A 17,765-nucleotide genomic window follows, 5' to 3' on the forward strand; every position below is an offset into this window, starting at 1 on the left:
AGGGCTATCCACCTCAGCTAGGCATGATGCTGTATACCTGTAGTCCTATCCCTTACTTGAGAAAGGCAAGAAGGAAAGTAAGTTATCTTCAGCTACGTAGTGAGTTCAAAGCCAGCCCAGGTTACATGAGACTTTACAACAACAACAAAAGGTTGGTGTAAATGTCACTTTTAGGGGCTGGAGAAATGGCTCAGTGGTTAAGAGCACTGACTGCTCTTCCAAAGGTCCTGAGTTCAATTCCCAGCAACCACATGGTGGCTTACAACCATCTTGATGGGATCTGATGCCCTCTTCTGGTGTGTCTGAAGAGAGCAATGGTGTACTCATATATATATAATGAATAAATAAATCTTTAAAAAAAAATGTCACTTTTAGTTCCTCAGATGGGAGCTCTACACAACTATGTGAACACATAACTTGGGGGCTGAGCCCAGAGTATTTCTTTGTTTTAACTAAAAGCCTGGAAGCTTCTAGTCTCCATACAATTAATCTTCCAAGCTGACTGGTTCAACCTGGCTTCTCTCAGCTTCTGACTAAATTGCTCTGCTTGGCCTAAGACTAACTGGCAATCTATTCTCTGGCTTGTTCTGTATACACCTGGAACCTGTCTCTGTAAAACTATCCTGGTCAAACTGTTGCCTCCTCCTTCTCCCCCTCTCCCTTCCCCCCTCCCTCCCTCTGCCTCTGCACTGCTCTCTTTCCTGTGCTGTTCTTTTTTTTTTTTTTTTTTTTTTGAGACAGGGTTTCTCTGTGTAGCCCTGGCTGTCCTGGAACTCACTCTGTAGACCAGGCTGGCCTCGAACTCAGAAATCCACCTGCCTCTGCCTCCCAAGTGCTGGGATTAAAGGCCTGCGCCACCACCGCCTGGCTTCCTGTGCTGTTCTTGTGAGAGTTGGGTATATCTGCTAACTCATTCTGTCAAATCTTTCTCTGATTCATCACTTCGTCTGCCCCTCAAACATGGCTGCTTCTTTCTACAGACTAACTTTACCTTCATTGTTTGGGATTAAAGGTGTGTACTGAGGACGTGTCTGTATTTCAGCCAGAGGGATTAAAAGTGTGTGGTATGTCTACATTCCAGCCAGATCATACAGACCTACCTAGGTCTTTGGATCTGATTCCTTGCCAAGTCATCTATGTTGCTGGATTAAAATTCCTCAACAAGTTTGACTTGAAGAACCTCAACTTTCTTAGTTCCCAACAGAGAAACTAAGACTACAATCAGTTAATATTTCCCAGTCTCAAAACTACCATCTCAATAGGTATCAATATAATCAATAGGCAAAGTGATGACCCTGGGGATGGCTTTCTCACACTTGCCCACTGGTGTGGGCACTGAAGAGGGTACAGCAGTATCTGAGAGTCTTAGGGTCACAGGGCTCAGGGCGGTCACTGGACCCTGACAGTAATGTTTCAGGCTGCCTTAGATATGACAGCGCCTACAGCTTTACCAATGTTCTGAGGAGCCCTGCCTGCGTTTGCACGTGTACATGCACACAAGCTTTCTGAAGCCATCCAGAGCAGAGCATCTTCACATCACCAAAGCTAGGTGCCCTTCTGCTTGTAACCATTGCATTAGACACAGCCGTTAGCGGAGGCTGAAGGGCTTGCCAAGTGTGGTTGTCTCCCAGATCGTGAGGTGTGGTCATCTCACCCCCATGGCTACCTTGTCCTGCCATAAAAGCTCACACTAGCCCAGGGATGCTCCTATCTGATTTGGCTGTGTGGCAGCATATAGAGCAGAGGAAGAGGACCTTCTGTCACCAACTCAGGCAGTGCTACATTGCCCAGGTATCTGTCACTCCAATGCTGTACATTCTGACTCAGCAGTTGGGTCATCTGTCCACTTACACCGCCTCCGCTGGCTCTTGGTGAATCGCTGTAGGGCTAGTTTCCAGCCACTTCAGCTCCAGAAGCTTCCGATGGGACCTGCTGACACAATGGACCTTAAAGTGGGTACAGTCGGTCACTTTAAAGGGTTTGTTGTGGGGAAGATATAAACTCTGTCCCCAAAATATGAGTCAAGGCTCTGTGGCCAACATGATAGTGCTTCTAGGAGAGAAAACTCAGCAGGGTTGTGAGCAGATCATTTCCAGTCCCAGGTAAAAACGTAGGCTGTACATCTGCCCTAGAGCCAACTCCACAACTATTGCCCAGCTGTGCAGGGATTTAGTCTCTGGATAAGAAAACCTCAGACCAGGCAGCCACTGTCACGCGCTCCGGAGAGAAGACTGACTCACAGATATCTTTCTCCTTTTGCAGAGGCAGCTGATGAGAGCATTCCAGAGCCAGGCTGTGTAGGGCAGCTACTGGTGGTGTCTAAAACCTCTGTGGTTGGGCCAGTGGATTAGTAAAGCAACCGAAGGATCTGTGGGGCAGTGGTGAAGACTAGAATTTCCCAACCTACCCCTACCCTCCACAGGTAGCCAAAAGCCATTGGCCTGGAACTTAAAAAAAAAATAAGTACTGCCCTAAACTTCAAACTGGCTTTGAAGTTTAATTGTAGACAGCCCATCCTGCAGGCAGATGCTAGATTACCAAACACCTAACAACCCCAGGCACTGGGTACCTGACACCGCTGCTGGCACTGTCTGAAGTGTCCTTCATTTTCTTGTTTTCTTGGCTTAGTTTAATTTAGGCTTGTGTCACCCTTGCTGGCCTTGAACTCAGTATGTAACTCAGGTTGGCTTTGGACTCATGGCAAACCATCTGTTTTAGCCTCCAGAGTTCTGGAATTACAGGTTTGATATGGTAGCTAGCACAAACACCAAACTTGTATTGGACTCTGGCTCTCGCCAGGCATATGCTATACCCCCTGCTGTGGATCTTTTTGTTTGTTTGTTTGTTTGTTTTGTTTTGTTTTTTCGAGACAGGGTTTCTCTGTGTAGTCCTGGCTGTCCTGGAACTCACTCTGTAGACCAGGCTGGCCTCAAACTCAGAAATCTGCCTGTCTCTGCCTCCCAAGTGCTGGGATTAAAGGCGACCACCACCACTGCCTGGCTGTTGTGGACTTTTATAAACTAGAATTGGGTATAGTAATACAAGCCTGGAATCCCACTGAGTATTGGTTACTTAGTTGGTTGGTTGGCTGGTTGGTTGGTTGGTTAGTTTGGTTTGGTTTTGAAAGTTCCCTGTGTAGTTCTGGTTGTCTTGGAACTAGCTCTGTAGACCAAGTTGGCCTCAAATTCACAGAGATCTGCCTGCCTCTGCCTCCTGAGTGTTCATACAGACCACTACCCACCTGGCCAGGGGACTGAAAGCTTTTGGGCTGCTGAGGTAGTGCACACTTTAGTCCCAGCACAGGTGGATTTCGAGGTGAGTTTGAGGCCAGTCTGCCTTTCAGAGTGAGTTCCAGGATATTCAGAGTTACACAGAGAAACCCTGCCTCAAAGAACAAACAAAAACCAGAAAGCCTGAGGACTACAAAATATTGAAGGGTAACCTTTGTATAATTTGTTTTGTTTTGTTGAGCCTTAAATTTCTGGCCTCTATCTCCCAAGTGCTGGAATTACAGAAATCATCACCACCCCCAATTTTGTGTAAGTGTTTTAGTTCATTCTACAAAAAGTAGGACTTGTAAACCTCAGTCATTTTATAAGCTTATGTTGACTGGTTGAGTGTTGGGGGCCGACTTTTAGCAGAAAGCGGCTATCAGCTTTGCAGCCATCTTGAGCCATATACCCTGACATGAGACTTGGATTACAATAGCCTACAACAGCTGAGCACACTCTGATAATCTTGGTTTAGATACCTTGAGATTAAAGGTGTGTGAGATTAAAGGTGTGTGACTTAAGAGTATGACTTGGAAGTATAGAGATCAGAGTTAGAGACAAGACCTAAGGGCATGATTAAAGGTGTAACTTAGAGGCGTGGCTTAGAAGTAAGACATATAAAAGGCAGAGGCAGACAGTAGAGAATCAGACTATAGAGGGAGAATCAGACAGGAGACACTTAGAGGAAAAGAGACTGAAGAATAAACGGGATTGAATCACACCCTGTCTGGTCTCCATTCTTTGAGCCTGCCCTCACCCTCGCTCTTGCTGAACCCCGACCCGCAGACTGGAGCAGCAGCTTGGGCCGGGATACAGTGGCTGCCCAAAAGTGGGTCGGCCCGGGCCTCAACATTTTGCCTGGGCTGCAACATTTATTTTGGCCGCCCCAACGTGGGGCTAGTGTGGACCCCAACATTATTTTGGCGCCCGAACAGGGACTCGAGCTTGGGCCTCAACAGTTGAGTGAATCAGGGACAGAGGAATGTAATTCCAGACTTCGTTTTCATGTTAATGACCATAAGTGATTGGCAGCTTGTTGAACTTGCTGAAAGTTGACTATACCAGGTAGAGATCTCAGCTAGGAACACACGACACAATTCCTAGGAGTAATGGCTAGAAGACTTTGGGGCCTAGATGCCAACTCAAACTGAAACACCAGACTCAAGAACCTCTGTGCTCTAAATGGCCAGGGGCCTCACATGCTGAATGTTCTCAGACCTTGTCTCATCGGGGGCCACTCACTGATGGGAGGTTCTCCTGGTCCCCCCTGCCATTCTGTTGGTAACACCTTCATGCGAAGGCTTTCATTTGATCCTCTGAGCTGGGAGTACAGCACAACTTTTCCACAACATGAGAAAAGACAATCGGCACATCTAAGAGGGGAGGAGTTCTGTCACCAGGCTACAGTGCAGAACATTTAGTCACCCTACTTCAGGTAAATAAGTTAGAAGACCTGGTATTTGACTCCTCCCAAGTGACCAAGAGTTAGAACTGTGCCCAGAGATGTGGAGGCACAGAACCAACCCCTGCAGGTTCTCTCAGAGCTTGTGCAAGTTTCTGTGGTACTCAGGCTCAGGAGCAGCCCCTGAGTACTGAGGTTATATTGAGACACCCCTGCCAAGCAGGGAGTTCTCATTCGGTGCGTCCTGGAGCCAGTGGACCTCGGCTTTACACCTACAGGGTGTGTAACATGTTGGCTTGATGCTGGCTGGAAACCAGCCAGGTGATGTAAGGCCCGCTGCTAACCACACTGCTGTCCCAGCTCCCCAGCCAGCCAAGTAGCTGCCCAGTCACAGGCCTCTAGATCACCTAGGAATCTCATCATGAGGAATCTCATAGTAAGTGGGTTGTCTCTGGTCTCACAAATATGTGTCCTAGTTCTCAATACTATTTTTATGCAGTTGTTTTAAGATAGGGTTTGTGTGTGTGTGTGTGTGTGTGTGTGTGTGTGTGTGTGTGTGTGTAACAGCCCTGCCTGTCCTAGAACTCTGCTAGACCAGGCTGGCCTCAAACTCACAGAGATCTGCCTGCCTCTGCTTTCTGAGTGCGGGGGTTAAAGGTGTGCACCACTGTGCTCTGCTGCTCTCAGTTCTTTTGAATGTGACTGGGAAATACGATAAGGTCACACTGTGGTACAACGTGCCCTAAGTCTTTGTAAGAACATTTGTGGATGGTATCTTTGTAATTCCTGATTACATACCTGTAATTCCAGATGTGATAGCACACGCCTGTAATTCCAGCATTTTTTTTTTTTTTTTTTGAGAAGCCTGAGGGAGAATTCTGAGTTCAGGACTGGCCAACCCGGAGAACAACCACCTTTCCCGAGGGAAAAAAAAATAATAAAAAAATGTAGTGGGGTAACTGACTGTGGTAAGGTACACCTGTAAATTGCACATGGTAACTGAGGCAGGGTGCTCAGGAGTTTGCCTGAGTTACAAAGGGAATTCACTGTCTGTGACACTATCTAAAAAAGTGTATGTGTGTGTGTGTGGGGGGGGGGGGAAGGATTTGGATACCATTTGCAGCCATTAGATATGAATGTAGAGTTTGTGTGGTACTTTTAGAAGCCAAACACCACCAAGGACTGAGGCTGGTAAGTTCCAGAGGCTGGTAAGTTCCAGAGGCTGGTAAGCTTGGTGCAAAGGCTCCCTCAGAGCCTCAGAAGCTCTTCCTGGTCTGAGGCTGCCAGCCACTGCAACCATAAGGGCAAGTTCTTGTTTAACCCAGTCTGTGTTTGTCACAGCAGCTGTAGCAGAGTCAACTATTAGCTTTCGGGATACAGGGAAAGCTGTAGCATTGGGAGCTGTCCATAGCTCCATAACCAAGCTTCTGGGCTCCTCTGGCAGCTCTGTTCTTGCATTCTGTCTACCAAGTAGTCTCATACCCCCAAGCCAAGCATCACCTGAGACCACGGCCGAAGCTGTTGTAAAAGCAAAACAGCCAGCTGAGAGTCTGCAGGAAGCTAATGTATGGGGTTCTTCCCTTTCTCCACCTATAATGGACACCATCCTCTGACTCTTAGGAACGGAACGATGACACCTTCAACATGAGTCCATAGGCTGTCCAGAACCCAGAGATAGTGGTGTGTATGTGTGTGTGCGCGCGCGTGCGTGCGCCTGCACACGCGAATGCTGAGTGAGTCCCATAGGACTAGTAGTGATGACCTGTCTGTAGAGTTGAGATGTCAGTGATGTACCCTGAAGGCAGTTCTGAGAATCTTCTCTAGAAACTACTAGGACAGTGAGAGTGACCTGTTGGGAAATGGACAGGGCTGTGACCTCCTAAATGATAATGGATCAGTGCTCTTCAGATGGGGAGGAGGCTCAGCTTCCAGCAGGTAGACAGGTGAGCCATCATCCTTCAAGCTCAGACGCTCTTGATGCCCTTGAGCTCACACCCACAACCTTCTTCACGGACTCTCTCTCTCCTAGTCCTGTCCTCTACAAGGCACCTTCCAGGTCCAGCTGCGGACAGGGAGGAGTAGCCAGGAAGGATCTGACCCCTTTGGCCGGACATAGCGACAGGTGTGCTGAAAGATGAGCCACTAAACATGATCCTGTGCTCAGGGAGGGGGGGAGCAGCTCAGTTTCAGCCCCTCGCGTCTGCAAGCATGACTGCGCGGCTTTATATAGCCTTGCAAGCCCTATATAAGCTGGAATCGAGGTTCTACCAAGCAGGAGAGCTTACACAGTCTGGTCTGGTTGGGATCCTTCTCACTCATACCCACCAAAGTAGGGTTCCACAGAAATAGCCTACCCCAATCCCAGGATGCCGAGCAGAACAGCCCGCTATGCTCGCTACAGCCCCCGACAGCGGCGGCGGCGGCTGTTGGCTGATCGGAGCGTGCGTTTCCCCAATGATGTTCTCTTCTTGGACCACATCCGGCAAGGCGACCTGGAGCAGGTGGGGCGCTTTATCCGGGCTCGGAAGGTCTCCCTTGACACTATCCACCCCTCAGGTGAGTAAGAAACTGATAGACTGGTCTTCTGTCCATAAGGAGGTAGGGGAAATCCTGTTGACAGGGTTATAGCTTTGACCCTGTGTTCCCACCCTGCCCAGGCCTGGCTGCTTTGCATGAAGCTGTGCTCTCTGGAAACCTGGAATGTGTGAAGTTGCTAGTCAAATATGGTGCTGACATTCACCAGCGGGATGAGACAGGATGGACACCACTGCATATCGCTTGCAGTGATGGGTACCCTGACATAGCCAGGTGAGACTATGAAATGTGGTTTAGAGGCTTCATCTAATCTCTCCAGGTGGACCCCCAAAATATGGCTCTGAGGATGTAGGCAGCAACTCAGGGATTCTGGCAGTTTCTACCCGACTGCAACATTAGAGCAAGCCGGAAAATCTGGCCACAGCTTCCAAGGGGTCAGGTTTCTTCCTCCTCACTGTGCCTGGAAAAAACAAACAGGTGACCCCCAAATTCTAGCCCTCTGGCCCCGGGATAGGTTGAGTAGGGTTTAACCACCTACCCTTCACACCTCAGGTATCTCATCTCTTTGGGGGCAGACAGAGATGCAGCCAATGAAGATGGCGATCTGCCCTCCGACCTTATTGACCCGGACTTCAAGGACCTGGTGGAACTCTTCAAAGGAACCAGCATGGATTGAGCCAGCCGTGCCCTTTTGGGGCTTGTGCCTCCTTAGAGAAGTGGCAAGCACCTTGCCCCAGGGACTAGAGTGCCCACTGAACGTGCAGTGAGGCAGCCAGGCTGGTTAGGACTTGTGGGGCACGACCCTCTTGCCCCTAGACCCATTTCTCTGGCCTGGCTTTTTCTCCAGGTTTTTTTTTTTTTTTAATGGTGATACTTTTTACTTTTTCAATAAACATGATTCCCAAGCTGTGATAGTGACTGACTAGGGCAATCCGGTACAAAACCATCGCCAGGTATGCTGGGGCTCGCCGGCGGCGCAGGGCCGGGGAAATGAATGTCCGGGACGCGTCCGCCGGTGTTCGTCTTCAGAGATGCCGGGCAACCCCGCCCTTCCCCCCACACCCACCCGTGTTTCCGGGACGACCTCGCGCGCCTCCGACCTCGCCGCACTCCGTGCGCCAGCGATCATGTGGCCCCGCGCCGTTTGCGCCTGCGCGTCTGCGTCACTTCCGGCCGGCCCACTGGAAGCGGCGGCGGCGGCGGCGGCGGCGAGGAGGGCGAGGTGAGGAAGGCGCGGCGCGGGAGGCGCGGCGGGGCGGGGCGCTGCGGGCTCCGTGGGACCTTGGCCGCTCCGCCCCGCCCCGCCCTGGTGTCGCCGGGTCGCCTGGCCGGAGCGGGGAGAGACGAGGCCGGTGTCGCCGCGGGGTGCGGACGTGGCGGCAGCCTGGAAGAGGCTTTCTGGCCGGGCCGTCCCCCCCGGGAACCGACGCCCGCGGTCCCGGGGCGGCCCTTGAGGGCGCTTCCTGCTTCTGAGCCGCGCAAGGCCGGCCCCCCACCCCCAATCGCGCCGGTGTCCTCGCCGGTTACCTGCCCTGCCCACATCCCAGTTGTCCTGATGCAGTGGCTCTGCGCAAGCCCAGGGCCTGTCCGCGGTCCGTCCGCAAGCTGGACAGGCTGGTGGCCGGAAGTATCGTATCCCTGTTGACAAAAGCAGTCCAGATCCAGGGGTGGTCGCCCGAGATAAACATGGTTTTCCCTCTGGACGCCATGTTTCAAACAGAGGACAAGCTCAAGCAAAGGCCCCCAGTGAGTTGAAATCAGCTAATGGATTTCTGGGGAGTGTCCAGGACATTTAGACAGCGATGTGGCAGGGAGAACAACGAGAGCCAGGTCCTTCAGAAGAAGGGGCTCGGTTTGGGTTCCTTGGATCTTGGTTATATATAAGATACTGGTTAGGGAATACCTAATAGTTTGTCAGTCCAGGGAAAGAATAGGATACACGTTGTAGGTCTGATGACCTGCCATCATCATCTGGAAGCAGGCCCAACCTGTTACTGCACTGTGGCTCCTGCTTAGCTGGTCAGTCATTAACTGAAAGCCTCACAATTTATAAAGGATACAGGTATAACTTGAAGCAGGGAGTGTTGGCACATACCTGCAATCCCAACACTTTGTGAGGTGGAATCAGAAGGATCAGAAATACAAGACCAGCCACAGTTACATGAGACCTTTTTTTCTAAAAGTGGTGGGGAGAGGAAGGAAGGAAAACATTTGGATAGTAGAAGCTCCAGAAGGACAGAGTGACCAGCCACCGCACCATTGATTGTGGTGGCGGGCCACTTTTCATTGTCGATTTGGTGATCAGCAAAGTAGAACCACCTAGCATCATGTGCCTGGCACATTGGATGTATTTAGAAGAGTTTAATTGGGTTCTGGATGCCCAGCACCCTGTGCTGTCCCCCTACCCTGCCTTCCAAGACCTTGGGTCCCATAGAAATGGATAGTTCTGTACAGAATTAAACCCATTCAGGAGCTCTCCTGGGAATAGAGGGGCTGTGAGCAGACCCAGAGACGTAGGAACCTGATGTAGGATGCAGACAGGAATTGAGGCAAGTTCAGAGATAATGGGCATCTAGCACCCCGGCCAGCTTCTGCAGCCTGAAGGCCCTGGGTTGTGTCAGGGCTGGGAGCCATTCAAGTCGCCTCTTAGGTGATAGCTGCTTCATCCTCTGAAATAAGACTGTGAGATGCCTTCTTCCTGGCCAGCTGTGATAGAACCATGAGCAGTGTGTAAAGTTCCCAGCACAGGGGCTTCCCTGTGATCCCCTCGCCAAGGCTCTGCTGTGGCCTTTGTCATTCTTGGTCCCTGGACATTGCTGGGTCTCTATCTCATTTTAAGTATTAGCTGATTCCACGTTTCCTACCTTGTACTCAGTGATCTGTAGCATCCCTTTGGTTGTTAGTTTTTACTGGGGTAATGTAGTATGGCTTTGTCACACCCATTATCATGTTGGCTAAGAAGCTGGAGGTCCTTCGTTTAAGGGATGGGCTTCATACAGCTGTGCTTCAATCTTTGGAGCAGGAGGACCTGGCAACTCTCTGGTGACCACTTCACTTTCAATGAAGAACCCAAAACTCTTGTCTGGAGGACACAGAGGATGGAGGACCTCTGGCCAGGGGGGACTGGATACATAGTTCTGTTAGATTTTCAAAAGGCAGCGGTAGAGAGTCTGAAGGTGGAAAGAAATCCTTGGTCTGACCCTAGGTGGGACCATGTTTACTCACAGACAGGACCTTGTCATCCATGTGTGCAGATGGCCAAAATGTCTGCAGAAGAAATGGAATGGCTCTGTATAGGGCAGAGATAACGTCATACTCTGGGAAGTGTAGTCCTTGAACAGGAAACTGTCAAGTTTACTACTGACTATTACAGGGACCTGAGGATACTAGCTGGTGACACACAAGAATCACACAGAACAAGAGCTCTATGGCAGTGCACAGCTCAGCTGGTTCCCACTGGAGAGTGATGGAAAAGTGTCAAGAAACTGTACTGCCAACTGTGTGTGTCTCCTGCAGAGCTAGGGGATGGGCAGGGCCACAGAGGTGTAGTAACGAGGGAGTCCTTGGCCCGTGGATATGTCAGTGAGGGTCACAATCTGAGATAGCATCATTGTTAACTGTGTTCCTCATGAGTTCACCAAACAAACAAAAAACCGTGCACACACACACACACACAACCTTAACCTAGATACTCACTAGGCTGATGAAGGAGGATTGCAAGTTCAAGGCCTTTCTAGTCAACAAGAAGTTCAGAGGCAGTCTGGGTAACAGACCTTATCTGACAATTGAAGGGTGAGATGACATATGCTTCAAGTAGTACATTTGCCCAGCGTGCATGAGGCCCTAGGGTTATAGGAAAGATTCCTGCTAGGTTTTGATGTTAGGGATTATTAGGACAATCCATTTCAAAGATACAGATGAAAGGTACTGTAGAGTTGTGCGAGGCATGGCAGGGTATGCCTGTAGTCCCATCACGGGGGGGGGGGGCTGGGGGAGGGGGAGTCGTTGCAAAATCAGGAGGATCAAGGGTTCATAGCTGGCCTTAACTACACAGTTTTGAGGCTAGCCTGGGCTTCCTATTTTTAAATACAAACTGCAAAAAGACATTGTGGAGTTGATAGAACATATTACAAATGACTAGGGTATTGAGAAGACAGTTGTAACAGAGAGAAAAAAAAAGCAGACCAAGGAAGGTTGGGTGTGGAGGTAGCCTTTTCTGACCTCTGCTCCTGCTGTCATCCTTCTGGTCCCCAGGTGACAGAGGCCTGGGCACTTAAAGAGCTTTGAAGTAGGGCTCTCTCCCTGGCTGCTCACTCAAAATGGTGCCCCTTCTATGGGTAGCCTTTGTCAGACCGCCACACCCTTTCTTTGGGTCTGCTGAGCAATAGTCTGTGATCTCAGATGCCTGTCGAAGTTTGGTAAGGTTCTGTCATTTTTCCTTGCCCATTGTACCTGTTTTGGTCCTGGACCCCAGTACACCCAACCTTTTTAGGGACCCAGTTCACCTGGTATCATACTACTACATTCCTTGCCAGTAAACACGCTCAGGTTTCTCTCTGCCTCACCAAACATAAAGCCTGCTGCCAGCTGGGCTGGTGCCAGCAAAAGCACCCAGGCAGAGGGCATGGTATGTATGTACAAGCCAGGAGACCATTGGAGGATGTGGCCACCAGAACCTGAGCTGCATGGGTAGGAGAGGCACCATAGAAGGGAGGCATAGGGGACAGGGGCCACCAAGCAAGATCTACAAGATCATAAGGCAGCCTGGGCCCTGGAAGCTGAGGCAGGGGCTGGCCTGTGAGTACTACCGTACTCTGTCCTGGCCTGTAACTGGAGCTCCCCCATCTTGTGTAACTACCATCATCACACCTCAGAGGGCTTTCCTTGTGCTTTGATGTTCTGGGCTGGCAGCTTTGGGAAAGACTAAGAGAAAGTAAGGCTTGGGAGCCAGGTTTGGGGAGGGACACAGGGTTCTAGAGCTCTTACAGGAGCTGGCTTGTTAGGATTGAGGTGTTCATCTGTCTGAATAGTTAATATAATGGATCACTGACCAGAGAAGAGCCTTCGAGAAAGCCTGAGGTGGCATGCTTGGGACTGTCGGGGTCTCCTTTGTCTTCAGCATCTAGGGTTGTCCTGTCTGGACCAAGGCCAGGCATAGGACAACCTTGTATGGCTGGTTTCTCATCTTAGCTTATGTCCTCAGCTGGTTAATTATGAGATTCTGACCCTAAAATTAGACACTTCAGGCACTCAGGGCAGTGCAAGACCCCTGGCTTATAAATAGGTTGTACCCCAGGGTTCTGGTCACTGGATCAGGTCTGCCCCCTTCTTCTTCCTGGTCTGGTTTGTTCTTTATTCTCCAGTGTTCCTGTAGGATCAGGAAACTAAGTCATTTGTCAGATGTCACTGAGCTTCCGGATAGATGGTTTTCTCACCATGAAGTTCCCATGGGTGGTCAGGAGGCTGAATCTTAGGCTTTGGAGAAGCATGCACAGAGTCCGGTAGTGCTCTGGGGCAGAGCCAGGGTCTGCTAGGCTCTACTTTGTATGGGATCTGCAGACTGAAGACAGGAGTGGGTTAGAGATGTGGGTGAACTTAGCCATGGCCCCAGTGGGTAAGTTACTCAGTGTTTGGCCTGCTTGTGCCCTTGGTGTCCTCTGAGTGACACTGACACCCCATAGCCTGTCAGGATTGCTTGGAGCCCACTGGCCACTCAAGTCTTGGGCCCAGTCTGAGGATCCCCAGTGGACTCAGACCCACAGTTTGTTGCAGTACCTTGGGTTTCTGTTTTATAGGCCGCAGGATCCAGCAGCCGAACACTAGGGATCAGACATCCCAGCAATGACCAGGTGGGTCTCAGGTGTGTGTGGGAGCTGGGACCCCATCTCTCCTGTGACTCCCTTCTCACACATGGGGCTTTCCCCAGCTCTCCTGTCTCCAGAGTTGTCTACAACGGCAAGAGGAATAGCAGTCCCCGCTCTCCCACCAACAGCAGTGAGATCTTCACACCGGCACATGAGGAGAATGTGCGTTTCATTTATGAAGGTGAGTGCACTTGCTGTCTGTGCTCTACCGCCTGCACGGCTGATGCCCCACCCTCCCACTCTTCAGACCCTCAGTGAGGAGGGGACTATACTTCAGTGGCCTTAAACTCTAGAACAGCAAGACTGGTGACAGGGACATTGGGGTGACAACACAAGAAGAGAGCATGGGGAGTGGGTGGAAGCCCAGAAAAGGCAGGATCTTGGAGCTGGTCCTCAGGCCTGGAGGCCTCCTGGGAAGAGGAGGTAGCTGTGAACACGGTTTCACTAAAATGGACAGAGGTTATATAGTTAGAATTGGAACAGACGTGCTGAGATGCAGAGTGGATAAAAAGAGGTGGGAATGGGTGGAACACTTTGTGGTTTGGGGAGGCCATTGAACAGAAGGGACTGTCCCCTGAGCAGGGGCAGGAGGAGCTGATGCAGGAGGGAGGACAGTTTAGGGCTCTCCAAGATACCCTCAGGTAGCCAGGTGTGGTGGCACACATCTTTGATCCCAGCACTCAGGAGGCAGAGGCAGGCAGACCTCTCAGAGTCAAGGTCTCAAACAGACAAGGCTGTTACACAGAGAAACCCTGTCTGGAAAAACAAAAATGAAACAAAACAAAGAAAGCCCTCATCTAATAATAATAGAGGGAGACTGGTAGGGGCTGGGGCTGGGGCTGGGGCTGCTGGAGGATAGGAAGGCCGGCTTGACCTGGCATCAGGAGCAGAGAGCTCTGCTGGCTTGAGTACTGCTGAGCGCTGACCCTGGTATCTGCTGCAGCCTGGCAGGGTGTGGAGCGGGACCTGCGCAGCCAGCTGTCCGGTGGTGAGCGGTGCCTAGTGGAGGAATATGTGGAGAAAGTTCCCAACCCCAGCCTGAAGAGTGAGTAGGGCAGACCTGGAGGAGCTGGAAAGCCTTCTGCTTCCTGCCTGCACCGTGTCCTTTCCAAGGCACCTGGGTTCGGGAGCCCTTAGTAGTGGGGAGTGGACAGGGGTCCTCTTCCCAGCACCAACCAGACTGTTCACTAACAGCCTTCAAGCCCATCGACCTGAGTGACCTGAAGCGCCGGAACACGCAGGATGCCAAGAAGTCCTAGAGTGCCCGGCGCCCCTCCCCTGGCCTCCAGAAGATCAGGGTGCACTTGATGTTGGTTTCCTCTGTTCCTGTGGCGCTGCTCCTGGGAGGGGGGAGGAGAGTGTGCTCTAGCCGGCCGTAATCCCCAGAGCCAGCAGGATTGATGATCAAGGCCCTTCCTTTCCTCTCCAGGGTCTCAAGTTGCCCCTGTCACTGGGGGAACGGGGGTCTGGTCATATCCGCCCCTGTCCTTTTCCCCTGGCCAGCTGCATCTTGGGTAGCACCTGGCCCTACCTGTCTAGCCCTCTCTGCTGTTACCTGCCATGCCTCACTCCTCTCCTTCCTGGCTACTTAAGACCAAGAAGGAAAAAGGGGGACCTCTGTTTCTTCGGCTGTTGGAACCTTGAAATGACCAGAAAGTAGGACATGTGCAGTCCCACCTGCATCCAGTGTGGCTCTCTCCATGGAGACTTGCTGTTCTGCCCTGGACATTTGGGGAGCTCCCCCTTCCATCCCCACTGTCCATCCTGACCCTTCCTTGCCCCACTTTCAGAGTCGAATCAGCTCTGAGCCTAGGACAGTGCTGGCTCTCTGAGAGCAACTAGGCCTTGTATCCTGGTACCTGTAGCCCTGTGGTCACAGCAGTGCCCTTGGACAGGGCATTAAGGCTGACCCTGAAGGAGTGGTGCTGCCAGGCCTGTCCTGGCTTTCTGGGGTGTGCTGGGAGGATCACCAAGGCCCCCTTTTCTTGTGCCCTCTTGAATCCAAGTTTCTGTAGCTTTGGAAACTGAGGGTCTGTGAATAAAGGCGGGTGGCACTAGAAGTGGCTTCTTGACAGTCTGTCAGGCCCAACCCTGAAGCCCACAGAGCTGCCCTGCAGGTCTGTAAGTCCCTGGCAGGGTAGAGTACCAGAGCAGTCTGGTGGGGAGTAAAGCGAAATCCTCTTGTTATCCAAGCTACATTCCTCACATGGAGCTCTGGAAGAAGTTAGCACTCTTCAGCCCTGCTGTGGAGCATGGTTGGTTTCTTGGCTGACCAGGGTTGCTGGGCCCAAGAGAGACCTGGTTGCATTTGACCTTCAATCATGGAAACAGCCCTGGAATGCTCCTGCTCCTGAGAAGATGCCAAAATGGAATTTATTTCAGGAACATGCTTTCCCAGAAGAGTATTCTGGGGCTCAAATGGCTCCCAGAGGCATCTCCTGAGTGTGGGCTGGGCAAGTCAAGTCTCCCCAGGGAGGTGTAGGCAAGACGGGGCAGTGAGAAATAGCTGTTCTAGGTGCCAAGCCACCCCCCATGTCTTGGCATTGCTAGTTCCCTGGGGCCTGTTAGGCTGTTTGAAGACGCTCGGTGTCCTAGGCTGTGGGTTACCCAATCAACTTCCCATTGTCAGGACTGGAAGGGGTGTAGACAGCTTAGGGGATACCAGGACATGGTGGATGGGCACACTGCCCAGAATACCAGTGTATCCAGTGAGGGACCAAGTAAGGTCCTAACCTGAGGACATTGTGCCTCCTAGTGGTGTGGATTTCATCCCAGCTGTCCTAGAGCACTTGCAGGGGCTTCCTGACCTCCAGGAGTGATGAGCTTACGTTGGCTGAGCTGGTGCCACACACAGGACCTTCAGGACAATTGTCATGCCCCAGCCTCTTAAGGTGATTAGTACTTGCTTCCTGTGTGGTTTCCCAGGCAAGGTGCCTGCAGCACATGTGCCTAAATGCCCCTGAAATGGTAAGGCTGACAGTGTCTTCCTTGGTGTGTGGTGTGTGTGTGTGTGTGTGTGTGTGTGTGTGTGTGTGTGTGTGTGTGTGTGTGTGTGTTTGATTATGGGAACAAAGTCTCACTTTGTATTTCTGGCTATCCTGAAACTCACTGTATTGCTGTGTAGACCAGGCCTTAAAGCTGCAGAAACCCACCTGCCTTTGCCTACTGGTGCTGGCACTAAAGAGGTGTGGCACTACACCTGGCTAACTTCTTTTGTATGTGTAAGAGAGTCTGTAGAGCCAACAGAGGATGCTGGTCTCCAGGAACTGGAGTTTCACCCAATTGTGAGCTGACCAGTGTGGATGGCAGGAGCTAAATTTCAGACCTCCCAAGGGTAGTGTGTGCCGTAACCACAAAGCCGCTCCAGCCCCACAGTGCCTTTGCGTTTGCTTCCTTGAGGTGGGATCTCAAGGTGACCTCACCCTTGTGTGGCTGAGGGGGACCTTGAATTTCTGGCCCTTCTTCCCTCTAACGCCATATGCTTAGGTGTTGTAGGCGTTACCACCACATCCAGTTAGCAGTGCAAGGACCTCACTAGGCAGGCAGGCCACCACCCAAGCCACATTCCCAGCCCTTGGTTTTCTTTGCCCTATAATTTTGGTTATATCAAAATAGGATGATTACATTATGATGTTTGTGTTCATAGTTAGAAGTGAACCATATGGTAAATTGGGTTTTTATATCCTGTCCCTTGGAATTACTAATTTCTCCTTTTTTCTTGTTTTGTGCCCTCCTTCCCCCCCCCCCCTTTCTCTCTCTCTGTGCATGAGTAGCACCTTGAGAAACACCTGGAATACCATCATCTCCAGGAAGTCACCTGTCACCTTTGAGACAGGTCCTTAATTGTCCTGAAGCACTTAGCAGTTAGGACAGACTGGCTAGGAAGCCCTAGGGACCGTCCTGCTTTCCCAGCACTGGAGGTCATTTGCACAGCAGCACGCCCAGCGTGCATCCTGCCTAGCCTTTCGTTTGGTCCTGGTGATTAAACACAGCCTCACACGTGGTAGGCAGGCATCCTACCACTGCTCTGTGCCCTCTGACCTTGATGGTTTGTTGCTGGTGTCTGTTTGCTTAAGACAAGGTCTCTTCTACATAGCCTTGGCTGTCCTCAAAGTTACCATGGAGAACAAGCTGGCCTCAGAGTCACAGAGACCCACCTGCCTCTGCCTCTGCCTCCTAAGTTCTGGGAGCAAAGGTGTGTGCCATGCACACTTACACCCTACAGGTAGACAGCAGGTATCCTTAATGTTTCTGTTTTGTTTTTTGAAATGATCCCTTAGGTAGCCCAGGCTAGTCTTTGACTTGCTGTATTATATAGTTCCAGGCCTTGAGTTCCTCCTCCTGGAATGACGACATCCGGTTGTGTTTGCCTGGTTTCCTGTGTACTAATCCTAGAGTCTGAGCTCTGCCCACCTGTTCATTTTCATGCTCTCAGGAGACTCTGGAGCCTTCTGGCTCGAGGTCCCCTCCTCCAGTCCACAGCTCAACTCTCCCAAGTTTGGTCCTTGATGGTCAGTGTCTTTTGTTCTTGTTTCCTTGGTCTCCACCATCATTTTAGGAATGTCCACACAACAGGTTCTAGGGGACCATGTGCAAGTCATCTTCCTTCTAACACACTGTCACATCCCTCTGGGACACTGAACATTTATATACATGCCACGCCTGTCACACAGGGACATACCTCCTTCATAG

At 51.1% G+C, this 17,765-nt stretch overlaps 2 protein-coding genes across 3 annotated transcripts; both read left to right on the top strand.

The window, feature by feature from the left end:
• Nucleotides 1-6,927: 6,927 nt before the first annotated feature.
• Ppp1r27 (protein phosphatase 1 regulatory subunit 27) lies at nucleotides 6,928-8,212 on the top strand. The gene is made up of 3 exons (XM_034507602.2): nucleotides 6,928-7,230; nucleotides 7,332-7,482; nucleotides 7,762-8,212. Exons 1-3 carry the CDS (start codon nucleotides 7,041-7,043, stop codon nucleotides 7,883-7,885), a joined length of 465 nt encoding a protein of 154 aa, XP_034363493.1. The 5' UTR covers nucleotides 6,928-7,040; the 3' UTR covers nucleotides 7,886-8,212.
• Nucleotides 8,213-8,359: 147 nt separating this feature from the next.
• Mcrip1 (MAPK regulated corepressor interacting protein 1) lies at nucleotides 8,360-15,133 on the top strand. Of its 2 annotated transcripts, XR_004607008.2 has the most exons (6): nucleotides 8,360-8,431; nucleotides 13,005-13,058; nucleotides 13,136-13,254; nucleotides 14,017-14,118; nucleotides 14,268-14,382; nucleotides 14,503-15,133. XR_004607008.2 is itself a non-coding variant. In XM_034504214.2 (5 exons), exons 2-5 carry the CDS (start codon nucleotides 13,051-13,053, stop codon nucleotides 14,330-14,332), a joined length of 294 nt encoding a protein of 97 aa, XP_034360105.1. In that variant the 5' UTR covers nucleotides 8,360-8,431; nucleotides 13,005-13,050; the 3' UTR covers nucleotides 14,333-15,133. The 2 variants fall into 2 exon arrangements, 1 of the variants encoding a protein (XP_034360105.1); XM_034504214.2 differs by having other exon boundaries at nucleotides 14,268-15,133.
• Nucleotides 15,134-17,765: the final 2,632 nt, after the last annotated feature.

The sequence above is a fragment of the Arvicanthis niloticus genome, chromosome 6 (genome assembly GCF_011762505.2).
Source record: "Arvicanthis niloticus isolate mArvNil1 chromosome 6, mArvNil1.pat.X, whole genome shotgun sequence".
Classification (NCBI taxonomy): domain Eukaryota; kingdom Metazoa; phylum Chordata; class Mammalia; order Rodentia; family Muridae; genus Arvicanthis; species Arvicanthis niloticus.

What these genes read in the sequence shown, in the direction of transcription:
- Ppp1r27 (XM_034507602.2), top strand. Translation starts at nt 7,041, where the DNA reads ATGCCGAGCAGAACAGCCCGCTATGCTCGCTACAGCCCCCGACAGCGG. An exon ending in TGACACTATCCACCCCTCAG is followed by an intron (nt 7,231 to 7,331) that starts GTGAGTAAGAAA and finishes CACCCTGCCCAG; the next exon opens with GCCTGGCTGCTTTGCATGAA. An exon ending in GGGTACCCTGACATAGCCAG is followed by an intron (nt 7,483 to 7,761) that starts GTGAGACTATGA and finishes TTCACACCTCAG; the next exon opens with GTATCTCATCTCTTTGGGGG.
- Mcrip1 (XM_034504214.2), top strand. An exon ending in TGTGCGTTTCATTTATGAAG is followed by an intron (nt 13,255 to 14,016) that starts GTGAGTGCACTT and finishes TATCTGCTGCAG; the next exon opens with CCTGGCAGGGTGTGGAGCGG. An exon ending in TCCCAACCCCAGCCTGAAGA is followed by an intron (nt 14,119 to 14,267) that starts GTGAGTAGGGCA and finishes GTTCACTAACAG; the next exon opens with CCTTCAAGCCCATCGACCTG.